This window comes from Neopelma chrysocephalum, unplaced genomic scaffold (assembly GCF_003984885.1).
Source record: "Neopelma chrysocephalum unplaced genomic scaffold, ASM398488v2 Primary Assembly neopelma1_73b, whole genome shotgun sequence".
NCBI lineage: Eukaryota > Metazoa > Chordata > Aves > Passeriformes > Pipridae > Neopelma > Neopelma chrysocephalum.
Genome location: NW_020897734.1, coordinates 3,800,170 through 3,817,245, shown reverse-complemented (window position 1 = coordinate 3,817,245; position 17,076 = coordinate 3,800,170). Strand labels below are relative to the sequence as shown.

At 39.7% G+C, this 17,076-nt stretch overlaps 1 protein-coding gene across 4 annotated transcripts; it reads right to left on the bottom strand.

Annotated features, from left to right (window-relative positions):
- Positions 1–563: 563 nt before the first annotated feature.
- LOC113969542 (protein FAM122A) lies at positions 564–17,070 on the bottom strand. 4 transcript variants are annotated; one of them, XM_027687375.1, is made up of 10 exons: positions 17,051–17,070; positions 13,675–13,753; positions 8,936–8,992; positions 6,829–6,872; positions 6,695–6,749; positions 6,167–6,259; positions 5,608–5,696; positions 4,867–4,931; positions 4,022–4,118; positions 564–2,884 (listed from the first exon to the last, which is right to left on the bottom strand). In XM_027687375.1, exons 2-10 carry the CDS (start codon positions 13,690–13,692, stop codon positions 2,725–2,727), a joined length of 678 nt encoding a protein of 225 aa, XP_027543176.1. In that variant the 5' UTR covers positions 13,693–13,753; positions 17,051–17,070; the 3' UTR covers positions 564–2,724. The 4 variants fall into 4 exon arrangements, with proteins under 4 accessions (XP_027543176.1, XP_027543179.1, XP_027543178.1 ...); XM_027687378.1 differs by having other exon boundaries at positions 4,867–4,928; XM_027687377.1 differs by lacking the exon at positions 17,051–17,070 and adding an exon at positions 16,530–16,553.
- Between the last annotated feature and the right edge of the window lie 6 nt (positions 17,071–17,076).

The window sequence follows — 17,076 nt, the reverse complement described above, 5'->3', positions numbered from 1 at the left end:
ACTGTATGACACCCTGATTCCCTGAATTCAGATACATATCTTGCAGGATAATTTATTTTAAAAATTTAATGTTTAATTTCAATGGGAAAAAACCCCCTACACGTCTCCTGACTCCAGGGCATGAAACTGCAGCTTCTCGGTGACGTGGAGTCAAAACACTGAGATGTTTTTCCATTGGTTCAAAGCAACTTGTTTTGCAAAAGCAGGGAAAGGAATGGATGCAAATAAATACCTATTTCTCTCCAACATTAATTGGCCCAGAGAGGTGTGGACTCTCCATCCCTGGAAGTGTTCAAGCCCAGGTTGGATGGGGCTTGGAGCAACCTAGTCGAAGGTGTTCCTGCCCATGGCACAGGGTTAGAATGAGATGATCTTTAAGGTCCCTTCCAACCCAAACCATTCTGTGATTCTATAAACTGCCCTACTAAGGCAAACCACAGACTCCCCACTTCCTCCCAGGAGTTAAGACCCTCAGTATTTTCCAGCAGAGTAGCTTTTGTCTTCCAAAGGACTTCACCACAACTTCCTCTAGGTATAAACTCAGGACAGGTGTAGCTATTGAATTATTTTGAAAATGTTTGGGTTTATTGTCCTTTATCCCAAGGGTTGCAGGAGACCTGTAAGACAGCATTGCACTAGGAAAACAGGTAAGTCTGCTGCAGATTTTAAGGCAAACTTAAATGTAAACTAGACTGGGTGGAAGTAAATTACAACAGATATTCTGATTTTAAAAGAAAGCATTTAATCCCAGATGAACAAAAAAGAATATGGTTACCTAACAAAGTGCAGAAACAGCAAAACACATTTACTTTTCCATTTATTGGCACTTATTTGAAAAATAGCATAAATATTCCACAGAGAAGAGACAAGTTGACCCACACGCAGCTATGAAACCCCTCCACTGATGAATCTTTTAACAAAGACTCGAAGAGACACCAGGAGGTTCATTCTTAAGAAATAAGTAAGATTTTTTAAAAAAAGAGTCTTGCTCTCACCACAGAAGAGTGAACGCACAGCAACTCTTTGGCACATACCTGAAATTGCAAAACCAAACTTTGCCTTGTCAGACAAACAGACACCAACCCTCGCGTGTCCGTCTGCACGGGGACAAAGGGCAGCTGGACTCAGAGAGGAACTGCAACCAGCGAGGGGATATTACAATAATTTAAGAGGAATGATATCAGAAGTAAACCATGTCGTATCTTCCTAGGACAGAGTCAGACTATTAAATACATTCTATTTTCTCTCTACAATAAGGACACATGGAAACGGGTCATTGGCCCTCAGGTCGCCGGGTCTTTGCGCTCCAAGTCATCCACTCCTGCTTTGGATGGCTGCTGTCAGTCAAAGCTTCACCCAAGTGAATCTTTCACAGCAGAGTTCAGGGCAGGTTTTTCTCCTACTTGAGGATGTTTCCATACTTTTCTTGCTTTATGACACACTGCAAATATTTAGTGTTTAAAAATAAAATGTTTTGCTTCATTAAAAACCTCTCTGAAGAGCAGGTTTGGAACCACATAGCACAGACATGTACGAATGGGGACCCAGCTGGGGACGTTTGGATGCACAGCAGGAGCCCACAACCCAGATGAGGTTGCCACTGGATGATCTCTATAGACAGCTGTCTATAGGGGGGCCTGCATATTTTTCCTCCTTTTTGGGGAATCTCAGAGTTGAGATCAGGATGCCTCAACACACTGACTTTTCAAACATCTCAGATTACCAGATTCTAGCTTCCAATCAGCATCTGAAGTTTTCAACAGCAGAAAGGACTTGATGTCACTGTTCGAGGAAGTGACATCAGGAGATTAAACACAGATTAAACAGGTTTGATCTCCTCAGCCTGTAAAAAGACATTCAAGATTTCTCACTGTATCTGTCCAACACAAGTCATATATGAGGACAAATACTGACTGTTAAAATAACGCATTTCTGAAGTACTAAATACTAAAGCCTCAGGATTTAATGTTTTGTCCAAATATTACCACTACTTTTCCCTATTAAAAGACTTTTAACAGAGCATCTACCACTGCAATACATCATCTAAATGGGGAAGAAAATAATACAAAACCCCAGAATAATGTTCCACAGCTAATTTAGATTTAGTCAAAACAGCAGTCATATAAAATCCAACATATAAGTTGACAATTCACCAACTTCTTCTTTGGACATCCATTGGAACACAGAATTGATTAAGAGCCAATCATAACAGAACACAATCAATTCCCCCCCACCCCAGTATTCCCCCTTACATATGAAGAACTAAAAAATATAAATATCTAACACTCTGGGAATAAAAACAATTAGTAAGCTGATTCATTGGTTTCAGACTGAGGACAAATGTGACAGTTATCTGCTCCTACACAAGCACCACATTATATGAGGGAGGACACTGGCTGCTGGCAAGCCAAGTCTTCCACAAGCAGGATGCACATCCAGCCTTTGTAACTCATACCAAGGAGACAATATCCATGGCAAATCCACATCTTGCTGGCTGATGTGAGCATCCAATGGGTCTGCAACCCAAATGCTTGCTGTTATTTTAGTAAATGTCATACAAATCACTAGAAACATGAATTCCTCCTCAAGGAACTACTCTGGAAGTTTTCTAGAAATAATGACATTCCTGGAAGTTCCTATGAGGAACAGAATCGGTTACACACAACAGAAAGTCTTGGTGATATCCAGCCTGTTTCCTGGTGTCCATCAACAGACTCCTGCTCCTCAGTTAATGGGTAACTTGGCTGTAAGATCTACTGGTAAAAACGGGGATCTGGAGTCAGAGAGCGAGACTGGAGAGTCTGTGCTGGTGCCAACTTCTGCTGGGGAGTCACAGGAGGAGCCGGCGCTGCTCCTGTTGTCATCGAGGACGTGTGAGGACAGACTGAAAACAGAGCAACATCAGGACGTGAGAAATGAGGCACTGGGGAGTCCCAATACCAGCTCCACTCATTATTATAAAGCCCTTTCAAACACACATGTACATCTCTGAAGGAGCAGTAAAGCCCCATGATCTGAAATCCATCTGCAACCCCCACACCTTGCAGTCACTTCCAGACAGACACAAACACTCTGCCCATTTCCTCCTTTGCTCACCCAGAAATGGGGCACAGATTAGAAGACCTGGGCTGAGCAATCCCCTGGCAGCTGTACCCCATCCCCAGGGCCTTGGACCAGCACACAGCCAGGGGTCTCTTCTGCCAGGAGAGACAACAATAAACTGCACATACTGCACTGTACTGCAGATCTCACAGGACACGAATTTGTAACTATAGTGATGTATCATCAGTGATAGCAGCAAACTGATTTTTTAAAAATTATCATCTCCTAAACCGAGATGAAGCAATTGAATCCACACTGCTATGCCTACTGTGAACAGGGTGTGCAAAAAGGGTATTTTTTTGAAGTACCTTTAAAACATCTATTTTGCTACTGCTACTGCAACGTGCTCAAAGCTTGTGCACAGTTTGTACATCAGCTGAGAGGCAAAAAGGACAGAAGTACTGTGAAGAACCTTCTCTCAATAGCTGTGTGGGCACACCCTGTGTATTATTAACCTCTTGCTAAAACACTAGATCAAAATCCCTTGCTATTTCGAGTCATTACAATTTTTAACAAAGTACTTTTTATCTCCTCCCAGCAGGGAGGGTCAGGCAGGCTCATGTTCCTCTGTGACTAAGAGCAAGGGAAAAAAAGCAAAACCCCATCCACCCAAAAGCATCAGCATTCACATGTGATTGCAGCTTGAAATTGGACTACAAAAACTGCCAGCCATGAGGTGTCTTTTCCTAAACATGCTCAACTCCCATACAGGGGAAGCATGTTATCAGTCAGGCCTAGAAACTGTAAAATTATAGTGAATATTGCTGCCTGTTTATTGTGATAATTTCAGTGCTGTAAAGTTATGAGACGTCCATATTAAAACATACAAACAAAACCAATTTCAAGTATAATCATTGCTAGAAGAAAAAAAGACTGGTATGCTGCTGCTGAAAGGGACAATGAATAACACAGCATTTACCATCCCCCAAGGTCCGCCTGATGTGCAGCTTCAGGGGTAAGCATGTTGGTGGATCCTTGGAATAATCTTTTGGGATGATCTTCCATCTCTGTCACACCTTTGGGAAGAGATAAGGAATGATAAAAATCACTACTCATTCAAACTAAAATCTGCTTTCAATGTACTTCTACAGAGCAAACAGGATACAGGTTCAAACTTATTACAACAGATTCCTTTATATTTAAACCATAGAATTTAGATGCTGAAATTTTAAACACTGCCTATTTCTTCAAAATATTTTAGTCCAAGCTTCAGTATTTAGTGAGTTATTAACTGGGGTTTAGATATCAGACATTTATTCTTCAGTAGTGAAGAATAATCTTTTTGTTTCAGTTTACCCAGCTATCAGTTCACTGACCAGCTCCACCAGAGCAGAGAGGCTGAGAATAATGAAAAAGAACAAGGTCGAGGATTATCAAAAAACTTTTACATTGACTTCGATTTCCAGATACTCCAGAATAAGAAAGGAGAGATCTATGCTTAAATAGGCTATGACAGAACTCAGATAAAAGTATTTTAGAAGTTGTCTCAGAGCCAGAAGTGTTCTGTAACAAAGGTGGATCAGGAAGATGTAAAAACAGATGCAATAAAATAACTTGAAGAAAAATGTGGGAAGATAGAGAAGCATTAGACCAGAACAACTATTAGCTTTATGGAATAAAGATGTTTTATCATCTGTAATACCTTCTATTTCTAGTCACTTTTTGAAGTATCAGCCAATTGAACAGAATTGTGAAGAAAACTATATGAATTATTATATAACTAACAAGTTCGCCTATTATAATAACCAAACCTAAATACTGTACCTTTTCTTTTTATTGATCCAAGAACACTTGGTCGAATGCAGTTAATTGGACTCTGACTTCTCCTGCTAAAAGAAGGCATTTGCTATACTGAGATCATCATTAAAAAAAGAAGTTTGAAAACATATGAAGAATCAAAAGATACTCAGAAAAAAAACTACTAAGTGAAAAACACTAAGAAAACAGGCATTAAAACAGCTTATCCAGAGCAAGTCCTTTTTTTTCCTCCCTGAAAAAAGACCAGGAAGCACAGACCTGAATAGCAAAAGTTTAATCACATTATTTCACAACTGGGGCAGTCTAAAACCTCACATGCAGGCACTGACTACATCTCAGTTGACAGGCAGTGCTTTGCTGAACTGTTAAGGCCTACTAAAATTTAATTATAAGCCCACATCACTCAAAACAACATCCAATGCAACTAAAACCCAGAAGGAGTAACAAACCCTAAATCTGTTTGTGTTTTCTTCCCCTAAGAATTCAATTACTTAAGATGTATTGAGAGCAAAATAGAAACTACACTGAGAAGACAGATGCCACAATGCAGCCCACTTTCCCAATGCTGTGACATGAGGATTTTGACAAAATGTTTTACAGCACTGTAAAATCTAAAGTTTACGCCAGTATAAAAATTTGTATTTGTGCTCAGAAATCAATGATGAATATAACAAATTCTGGTATTTCAAACATCTACTGTGAACAAGTTATGCTGCTGTTCCACCATTGATATGATCTGGTACTTACCTTGAAAATCTCCTTGTTGGACTCGGGCTGGGACTTGGAGGCAATCCACTGCTGCTGACCAGACTTTGCAAGGATGGTGAGAAACATTGCTGAGAGGAAAACAGGTCGTGTTATTTACTTATAAAGTCTGTGTCACTCCCCTGTGGTACCAAGTGATGCTGACTGCAGAGAAATAAACAACCCAGTATCAATTTCAGCAACCAGTCACTGAGGCTGGTGAGAGTGAGACACCACTTTCTGCTACTGAGGAAAAAACATTTAAAAATTGGACAGATTCCATTTTCATGTGGATTTATTTCACCATACTCTGGTTAAACAGACTTATTTATTTTTTATTAACTACAGATTAATAGCTGAACACTCCATAGAAATTCACATCCAGAAGCTGTGCAGCTGCTAGCTGGTATTTTCTGGTTTGGGGTTTCAGGGGGTTTTATTTACTCTCTAGTTTCTTGTTTGCAGCTGAGGTAGAAAGGAGCAGGTGGCTTGATCTTTTGCTACTAATTTGGCTGAATTTATTTAGCACTACTCAACACCATTATTAGCACATTTTGCTCACCTTCCCTATTCCTCTTGTAGGTGAAGGAGCTGGAGAAACTGGAACAAAGTCTACTTGCTTTGGTGATAGTGATTTTTCAAAATCATTGTCGCTCTGTAAATATGTAAATAGTAAATAGTACATATAATTAATCTTATGAGCAGGTACCTTAACATAAAAAGGATTGACTGGTGTGAAATTCCAAAGTTATCCTCCATCATATCAATAATCTTTAGGTAGCCATTTATGAGCTTATGCTTAACAATAAAAAAGCCTTAAATATTACATGGTATCAGAACATGGAAGAAAATTTGAACAGGCAGACATCCATGCAATTTCCTTTTGACATACCAGCCCAAGGAACCCACATGTGCCTTGAACAACTGATAATTCTATGCCTTGTTAGTGTGGAAAAATTGCTGATCAAAAGCAGTGCTATGCTAACACCTTAATTGTAGGTCAAACTATCAAAGAAAATGTTGACACGAGAGAATCTCTAGTGTCCTGATACTGATGATAGAAACACAAATTAAAGCATGAATGCATTACCAGGCTCAAGCTCTCCTCCCATGAGTGGCTCATCTGCATTGCTACTTGCACTTCTCTATAAAGAAGAAAAGAAATGTATTGTCCCGGGCCCACAGACAGCTGAGGTAACTGTTCTAGTTTGCCTTAGTGCTCACCTTTCACGAACTGTTTCCCTGTTCAGCAGATTCATCCCTTCTTCCTAAAAGATCAGCAGATGAAAAAATAAGATCAAAAAAAGCCCTTTACTGCAGCAGATCAGAAAAGCTGTGGTTTCGTTTCACTTTGTCATGCAGAACATTTAATTCAACTCGCTTAAGCAACAATAAGCTCACGTTCTCACTACAAGAGAAGGAGTGAAGAGAGGATGAGGAAGATGTAAGCAAGAGAGATCATCACATACAAAGTGCCTGTGTGAGCTCCTTGTTTCCCAAGCAGCTTTATTTTCATTACTGCCCAAGAGCTAGCTACAAAACTGAATAATAATAATATGAACCAAAAATTCTGCACATGCTAGAGCCTCTTTATGCAGTCTTGCATAATGTCATTTCACAAAGTGGACACTGGTACAGATAATCCTCAAAAGCATGGCTGGATTCTTACCTTATTCTATGGATTAGTGACTAACTAGACACTTGTCAGCATCTCATTTGCAATACACTGCATTGCACACAATGAATCTGGGATTTAGTGAGAGTTTTTTTCTAAAAAAAAAAAAATCTCCATAAAATATTATTAAAATGGCTCAAATATGTAAAATTAAATTAAACATTAACACCAAGTTCAAACTTGACTCAATCTCCTCTTAGGTAGACAGCCTTCCTTAAAATTAACTGAATGCCACCCAATCTGTTGAGTGAATGAGTAGATTCCCTCATTCAGTCCAGTTTAAGAGTAAAGGTTCAACTAAACATCTTCACAATCTTCATCATAAGAAGGAAGAGTCTCACATAGTTCACCTGTCTGGTAATTTGCTCAGATTGAAAGAGGTCGGAAGTAAATCACACGGTTCTCACTAAGTACACAGGACATGGAATTAATTCCAACTTGTGAATTTAATGATCAAACACAAATTAAGAAATTACACTGTTCGCTTTAATAAATAGGAATGCCAAAGTATTTTCCAAAAAACTGAATTATCAAACTATACTTCATGTAATACAGCAGAGCCACAGCAGTTCATTCCTCTGCTCTCAGCATTTCTCATGATATCTCCCTGCTCATTGCAAAGGGGGTTGGACCAGATGACCTTTAAAGGTCCTTTCCAACCCAAACTAATTTATGATTCTATGATATTTACATATTAATCCTAAGCTTTTTTATATTGATAAAAACAGCTCTACAACTGACCCAAGTGCTTCAGAGTCTCTTTAAGTCTGTAAATTATTTACATAATGAAAGCAAGCAGTTATTTTCTTCAGGCTTATTGTGCAAACACCTCAAATATCTGAGGTGGGAAACAGAAGTGCCTTCCACTGCCTCAGACAGCATACCCTAAAAATGCTGTCTGAAGCATTAAATCGTTTTATTAACTTTTCACCCTGTAAAAATCAAGCCTATCCATTGAAAGCTAGCAAGCTAAGAAAAAAATAATTAAAAAAAAAAATCAAACATCTTCAAGCCATTTTTATAAACATTCTACTGTCAAAAAGTGGGGATATAAAACGAAGGAGCCACAAGAGCTTGAGCTTGTTGATTTTAAAGCTGGAGTCTTCAGACTGCGGTTGCTGGCTGGGAGCAGAGCTATTTGAGCCTGCTCAGATATTCCCCACACCACCCCCTCCCTGCGTGTTTGCTCTGGTGCCCTTCCCCCTCCATTCGTGCTGTGACAGCACAAGCACAGGGATCTGGATAAGAAAATTATACAGATGAAAAATAGCCCAGTAAGAAGAGCACAAACTATTTTTTAGCCAGAGTGCTTCCTTATCCTGCTCATTTTCTGGCTGCACAAAAGTCTTGAGCCAACACAAGTTAAGGAACACTTTGTTATTGGCCCTGAATATTTATGCTGGTACTGCTGCCAAAAACTTGGTGAAACTTTACCCTAAGAGCTTACATTAAAGTAAAATGTCCATTTTAAGACTCCTCTCTCTGCTCAAATCCTCTTCTCGCTGTAAGATGCATTCTGCTTCATGAAACATGGAGCAGGGCAGGCTGTTCGAAAATAAAATCTACAGCCATTTGAAGAACATTACACATCAACTGCAAAAAACCCAACCACCTATAAAAAACTTAAATTTAAAAAAGATCAGGCTCTGTGGTTACCTGTTTGATTTGGTGCAGGCGGCTGCTGGGAATACGGATAGGAGACGACGGCACAAACTGCAAAACAAAGTCACAGACAACTGAAAGTACAGCAGAAGGGAGGGAAAGGTGCAGCAGGAACATCAGGAACCACTCTCTAGGGCTACCCCAAACTATAAAAAAGTAATTAAAAAAATCACTTATAACATTCTCAGTACATATAAGCTATGTTATTTACTTGCAAGAACATGTTAATATGTATTTCCACATTGTGCTGCTTTGTAGGCTCACAGATGCTAATTAGTATCAGCTTGGCTTCCATTCCATTTCCAGGCAACTAGAACTGACAGCCTTCTCTACAGAATGGGGCTGCTTTTCACTAACACCCCGCCACCCTTAGTATATATGTTGGCATAAATATTTTCCTTTATGTGATTCAGAATATTTATTTTCATTTAAGTGAGCCAGAAAGCTCCCCAATAGATCCTTTAAAAATACAAAGCCAAAACAACACATTGTACAAAAAAGTTCCTGGATTATTGTCCGCCTATAAATGAGTACTTTGACAGGTGAAAAAAATCAGCTATGAGAAGGCTAACAAAGAGTTAAACACTTTATGGTTTCTCAAGAGCTTCACCAATTTGGGTGAAATCAGAGAAGACGCCACTAAAAATGGTCCTCTGTTAATGATGACAGTTTTGCATCAAGATCCCACTGGAATACTAAGATTTAAAACTGAACACTCAAAACCGAATAATTTAAAGTGATTATTTTCTCCAAATATAATTTTCTTTCATATATTTCCCATCCCTCAAACTGTCAACCCTCAGTTGATTTTTGTCATAGCCATTCAGAGAACAAAAATTCTAAGTTAAAGCTATGAATAGAGGTTTAACTTCTCTGTAAGATGAAAAACCTTCCAAAAAATAAGGTGTCTTTTCAAAAAAGGGCATGTTCAGAAGGAAAGGTTTGCGTTATTATGAGTGTGTATATACTTTATTCAGTAAAAGGCTTCAGCCCTTTCACAAAACATTACTAGAGCTCTTCATCATGCTAAAGCTGGAGAACTAACAAACATTCAGTTAACTGTTACTGCACCATCTTCTAATCAGTGCCACAGAGAATACAAAGATTTTGCTTCTGACACAGAGCCATGGTAAGTTACCACAAACAATTAATGCTTCATATATCCAGAATCCTCCTTCTAAAAAAACAAGACATCAAGACCCTTCTTTTCTCAAAAAAATTCAGCCTATCAGACTCACACAGAGGATGTCTAATGTTTGTCCTAGAATTTAGTCATCATAATATATATAGTACTAAGGTCTAACAGCTATAATATCCTGACTGGCTACTTTTTAAGTCCAGTTTAGGTCAGCTTTGCTATTATACTGGGCTCCCCAAAATCCTCTGCACCTAATAAAAATTCCTCCAAGCTGCACTAGCCAATGTAGACCTTGAGTTGACCTTGATTCTCACACAGAGAAAAGGATTTGGACAATAGTGCATTCCTGCCTATTCACTCTGTCATTCCACAGTAGAAATGCATTTGTTCCACTCATTATATTCTAATTTTATGACTGTGATCCACATAGTTTAAGGTTTGACATTAATAGAATATGTACAAAACCTGTGGGTTGCAGTGTAAAATGAAAATTATAGAAAGGCAGTGAAGTGTTCCTCTGCAGGGTCTAATGCACTGACTTAACTCTGAGGATCCCACACCTTGTTTCCAACAAGTCATCATCCTCGCTTTGTTAACATTTAAAACTCACTTTTGCTCTGTTTGTATCCTTTGATTTCATTATTGTGAAAAGAAACCGCAGTCACTTTTAAAGGATATTTGCTAAACAGATGGAACTGTTAAAATTATCAATCAAATCCCCAATATTTTAAGAGAGCACAAAGCTTAATAAAAACATTACAAACTATTAGACTACTACAGGGAAGAGAAACACCTTCCCCCCTTCTCCAGTGTGTCAGATGCTGTTTTCCACTGCAGGTAAAGTTTCAGAGGTGCCAGTCTGGAGGCACCACGGGCAAAGTGAGCAGCGACTGCCCCGGCCCCTCTGCCCTGCCCTGCAGTGCCCTCTGCCTCCTGCCAGCACAGCCACTTGTGGGGCCACACTGAACCCCAGCAAGGAACTCCGAGAGTTTAGAAAAACAACAAAAATCAGAAACAAATTAAAACCCCAACTTTTGCTGAAACGGCACCTAAACATCTAACAACGGACTAAACCGCTTTGCTTAAACAACAAAACAAACCCCCAACCACACAAAACAAAACAAAAAGAACACCAAAACATTTACTCCCCAGTGCCACTGATATCTCCTGGAAGGAAATAAACAGCAGATACTGAGCCTGGTTGATCCTTCCTTGTAGTGTCAGAAAACTGCAGAACAAGCCCCAGCCCAAACGGCAGAGCTGCCCCTCGCAGACATCATTATAAAACTGCTGGAGTCGGAGACTTGGGGAAGCTACTCAAAAATAGATTTTAGAACTCGTTGAGCAACTGGGATGGCCATGACAGCCCTGAAGATGCAGTTGATGGAGTATGACCTCCAGTTATCAGAGATTTTAGCAACTCCCACTGTTCCCATGACAGTGAACACAGATTAGATAAATACTAATCAACTTTCTTCCACAAAGTTTACAAAACATAAAACTTTATCTGCACTTATAATACTAAATTAACACATTTTCAGTCACTTACCGAATCTTTTAACCCTCCTTATTAGAGCCTACACTGCAATAAAACTTGGATTAGTTTTCTTAAATACAAAAAAGTGGGTTTTGAAGTACCTTTATCACCTACTTAATGTAAAATTTAATTTACCAAATTAGATGTGATCTAACTCCTTAGAATATCTCTAACATCATAAAACTACACGTACTTCCTTGCTACAGCAGGAAAACCAGGGGAGGTTGCTTAGGGTCCTTAGTGCTGAAAGTTTAATTATTTTCACAAAGTCATTTATCTGTGGATGATCCTGGTTTTAGACCACAGAAGGATGAGGATCCCAAGGCTCATTTCCAATTCCATCCTCCTTGCAATCTTCAACAAAACCACAAACCAGACCACAACTCCATGGAATATCTCAAAGCAGACAAGGCACTGATCTAGCAGTCAATGGGGCATAAGTAAAATTTCAACTATATTTTGTCAGCATCTGGTCAGCTGGGAGTGAAGAAGAAAGTCAACTTTCAGGACACTTTTTAATGACAGGAGAAGGGTCAAGAACATCATCCCATGAAGGTGGGAACACTGGTTTGGTCCAGAAGACTGGAACACCCATTGGGGCAGCCAGAAGAGCCAGCCCATAAGTGAAAAACAAACTGCTTCCCAGCAAGCTCTGGGCAATACCCAGAATTAATTAACATGAATTAATGAATTGGCATCCTTTTAGCCCAACAATTGAGTAAACACAATAAACTTAGTTTTCACCTTTGTTTTTTCTCCTTCCCTCTGACCACAAGCATAAACAGATTTACCTTAAGCTGCCCTCCTAAAAATATGTATGAAGAGAGAGACTTGTTTAAGAAATCTTTACCATAATACTTTCCATCAGGTTTTATATCCCAGAAGGAGAAAGGTTTTTCCACCAATCTTCCTGCACTTGTACATAAGTATCCTGGTTCTGTTACACATGCAGACCTTTGCTGGAGTATTTGTCTGTCCTGATCTTAAAACAGAATTTCATCTAAGGGGTATCAGTCAACAAAATAGGAGAGTAGTATTCTTCGACCATTAACAAGGGGCAAAAGAGTCAGTTCTAATGCACCTTCAAAAGGTAACTAAGAAAACCAGGAAAACTGCTGTCAGCATTACAGGGACTTTGCTTCCCATATTTAAAATTGATACTACTCCTCTCCCACCCCAACAGAGCTTAATTTTTCCAAACTTTAATAACCAACTGAGAGCAGCTGGATGTTAGCCTGTGTCTACCTGTTTCTTAAGGCTGTCTTAGGGAAAAAGTTACATTTCTGGTTATACATGGAAGTCTGACCAAAAATCCCTTTTGGTGAGAGGAAATAACTACCCCATGTTCCCTAACCCTGCAAGGGTTGGCAAACCATGCTGTGATCATGTACAGGTGTTCTAAATCAGTCAAAATTACACCCTTCTACCAAAACTCTGTACGATACTAAAACACGAAATACGCAACATTTTGTCTGCGTTGAAGCACCCTGGGTTTAGATTAGTATTTTAAAAATTCAGATCTGAGGAGCTGTAACACCAGAAGTCTGACAAAAGCTGAAATCACAAATGAGTGTCTCAGAGACACGGCATCATTCATTCTGGAAGTGTTGAGATTAATGTCCTATCAGCAAGTTCTAACTTGTTATTGCAGTTGTGAATTAGAACAGTCTATTCTGTCAGTTCTATATAAAAGACTATTTAAGATCAGAGCATCACTGCCCTTTTTTTCTTAAGCACCAGAAATCATTAACGCAGATTACTGATCAACAGTACAGCTATGTAATTAGTTTTCATTGCAAACTACCTTTCTTACTCTATCCTAGAGCATCTGCTTGCATTTTATAAGCAAAGTTACGATCACAATGACAAATATTCTCTAAGACCGAATGGTCTGTAAGTAACATTCTACTCTGGCTATGGCGTATTAATGTCACACTCCAGAGCCTTGTTTCTGAAAGCACGTGGTGCTAGTTTCACAGGCTACCATCTAATTTTGTTTACTGCTGTTTGTACACTTCTGCTTTGCACACTTCTGCTTTGGTCTGACAGTTTTCTTACCGGGCTGTGCCGATTCATGACCGTGGTGCTGTTCCTGCGGGTTCGCAAGACGTTGGCCTGGAACACCTGTGAATTATCGCTGTGAAAAGAAACACTTGTCAAATGCAAAAGCCATTTCCTCCCTATCAAAAAGTACCTCTTAATATAAGCTCAGTTTCCAATGCTATGACAGCTGTCATGTCAAGACAAAGCACTCCAGAGACAGGTGTAAGAACTCTTTTAGCTTGTTGGCAGAGAGTGTAAATCAAATTGTTCATCCTCCAGTTCCCAGCTACTTCAATTAATGATTTTAATTAATCATATTGAGTCTGCAGAACAACTGAAAAATTGTTTAGACTGCTCATTTCTGTGGGAATTTCTGATGTTTGGAATGGCTGCAGTTTGTACACTGCTTTGAATGTCATTCAACAGAACAAATGTATAAATGACTTGTAACTGAAACCAGCTTCAATCCCATAGGTAAAATAGAATTTTAAAATACAGTATCGTGATACACCTTACCACTACAACATTTAATAAGTTCTAAACTTTTTTCCAGGAAAAGTTAAATTAAACATGTAGTGAAATCAGTTTTTAAAGCCCCATAGCATTCACTGAAATAGTGTACAATTATTTATTTTATATAAAATGAGCTCCTTTCTCAAGGAAACTTTAGTTCTATTGTTTCCTAAAGCAAATTTCACTGGTCATGTCATCACTAGTGTTATCAACAGGCAATGATCAGCACTTAATGAATGCAACTGCAGAAATTAAGTAACTTTTATGGTTGCTAGAATAAAAATTTTGAGCCACAATCCTACAATCCCCATGCTCAAAAATCAGTGAGGAACTGCACAGGTGAACAGATCCAAATGTAAGACTGTAAATATATCCAAATTACAAGAATTCACTGGGTTGTATCTTTTTGTTTCAGTTGCTAACTTGGGATGAACAAAAGCCCCACACAAATACAATTTCTTAAAACTAACCTCATCAACAGTGACTTTGTTCTGAGGACTGATAATCATAATGCACTTTTAAGACACATCATTATCAGAATCCTCCAGTTTAAAACACACCAGTTAGACACATATGTTTTAGACAGATTTTATCTAGCTGTAAATAAAAAACAAAGTTTATACTGTGAAATAAAAGCCAACCACAATTGGCATAAGCACTGTACTTTTTGCCAAGAAAAATGCATTGACTCTCCTTCTCTAAAGCATCAAGTACACAGGACCAGACATCATTTACAATTTTCCCAGAAGTTTCATTCAGCTCACACCCACGAGAGATTATTTGTTACCATTTGACAGGAGGTGGAACTGGAGAAATTTAAGGGAGCCATGACATGATGTTTAGAGATGAGATTTACTGACTGAGGCCAACAGCTACAAATTCTTTTCAGTGTAAGTGTACTGGTTGGCATGCAAACACAACACAAACAGCAGCACATCCTGAGATCCAGAGCCTGAGTCAAGAAAACAGGCTGGAACGATTCTGCACCACATTTCCATAGGCTGAGTCCAATACTCAGTGCTAACCAGCAGAGAGGAAGAGAAAAAAACCCTACAAATATCCTTACCTTTAATCTCCCTTGCAAAAACACCAGAGCTGGTCAGATCTCAGGCTTACCTTTCACAGAAAACTCCTACAGTTCCTATTAAAAATCAATTTTATTTGGCACAAAAGCAAGAGTTAAAAGTTCTGTGAAAGGTAACTGCCATGATTTAAAATATTCCATTTAAAACTATTCTCTGGCTCTATGGCAACTCATCCTCCAAGTTCCTTACTAATTCTGTTAATGAAGAAGTTAAACAGGAGGCAGAGGAGAAAAAGCAAGCTGTGCAAGAGCAAGAGCTTTTGTTTCAGTTTACCCAACAAAGCCATTCTGGGAAAAACTGAAGTTTCTTGCCAAGAGCTGCAATCTTGCAAAAACAGTATTCTGATGGAAAATTCCAAACTAACAGGCAAACCACTGCAACCACCTCAAATTAGTTCAGTGGCATTTCAGTTTAATTTGTATGAACACCTAACATATAGTGTATGCACAGTTTCAAGGCAAGAGCTCAGGCTTATCTTTCTACCTGCCCAAACCCTGAATTAAATAATTTGAGTTTTTTAAAAGTCACGGGTCTTAGAGTTTGTAAGAAACAACTTACAAAAGGCTGAGATTATAAAAACATCTTGTCCCAGTTACACAGTTCGTTTACCTGCTCAGAAACCTCCCTGAGGAGAACTGCCATACACAGCACTTCCATACTGCTTTGAAATGTAAAATGGGGGTTGTTTCATTATGATTATGCAAAAGAATCACAATTACGTTTACTTAACATTAAATCGTAATGGAAGAGGCAAAAATTAGTATTTCCTCGGAACTGTCAGGCACAGTTAACCATCCTGGTACAAGAGATATGTGAGATTTCTTCGTCACTTGATATCCAATTCCTTACAGAAACACGAAGGAAAAAAAAACAAACCACCAGGAAGTGCTTATCATGTAATATACTACGTTTTATGAAGTTTATTGCAGATATTCCCTCCCAAATTGCAGACACAGTATTAGCAGGAGCACATGGACCGCCTTACAGTTGGATGGTAGCCACACCATGTAGCAGATGGGGCATCTCCCAACTTTATAACAGCCCACAGGAGACAAGAAACAGCACTCTGAGTTACAAACTTACCCAAACACAAACTGTGCAGGAGACCCTCCCTAAATGAGCTTTTTCCCCGGCCCTTGCCTGGAACTGCCGCTTTCTGTCCTGTCAGCAAACACCCAACCCTCCCTGCAAACAGCACCTGCCACAGGCCGATGGCAATATCCAAGCACAGTTGCCTACACAACGCCTTGTCTTTCTCCCAGTAATACATACTGAAAAAATTAGTATCGTCCAGAAAAATTCCTGCACACCCGACACGCTGTTTTACACTAAATGTAAAACTAAGGTCGGGGTCCCATGAAATGACCTTCCTCGCCGAAACTGCCTGGTTGTTCTGAAAGCGTTTACTGTTGTAATCATACACGGGGCATTGATTTAATTTGTTCAGACTCGAGCCATTACAGAAATCACTGCGATTGTTATTCTATCCACAAGAACGGCCACAACCTCCACGCTGCGGACCAGCGCGCTGCTTCTCAGCTACACAACGCACAGCAGACCTGCACGAAAACAAAGCGTTTTAGTAAAGCCACAGCACGTCTCCCTAGACTTCCTTGCACCTCTCCACACTTGGATGCCTCGCCTAAACCCTTCCCCGCTCGGGACAGCGCTCACGAACCCACTTTTCCCCAGGGCGCCGCGGAGCGCCCCCGGAGCATCCCCGGGGCTGTGCGCGGCCGGGACGGGCGCGGAGCCCGTTCGGGCTCCTCCTGGGAGCCCCCCGGGCCCCTCACCTGAGCCCGTGGATGAGCGGGGCGCT

Bases quoted from the DNA above. Each gene is read 5' to 3' on its own strand.
- LOC113969542 (XM_027687375.1), bottom strand. The intron at 6,873-8,935 runs GTAACCACAGAG...CTGATCTTTTAG, and splicing joins GCCTGCACCAAATCAAACAG to GAAGAAGGGATGAATCTGCT. The intron at 4,119-4,866 runs GTACAGTATTTA...CTCTTCCCAAAG, and splicing joins TGGATCAATAAAAAGAAAAG to GTGTGACAGAGATGGAAGAT.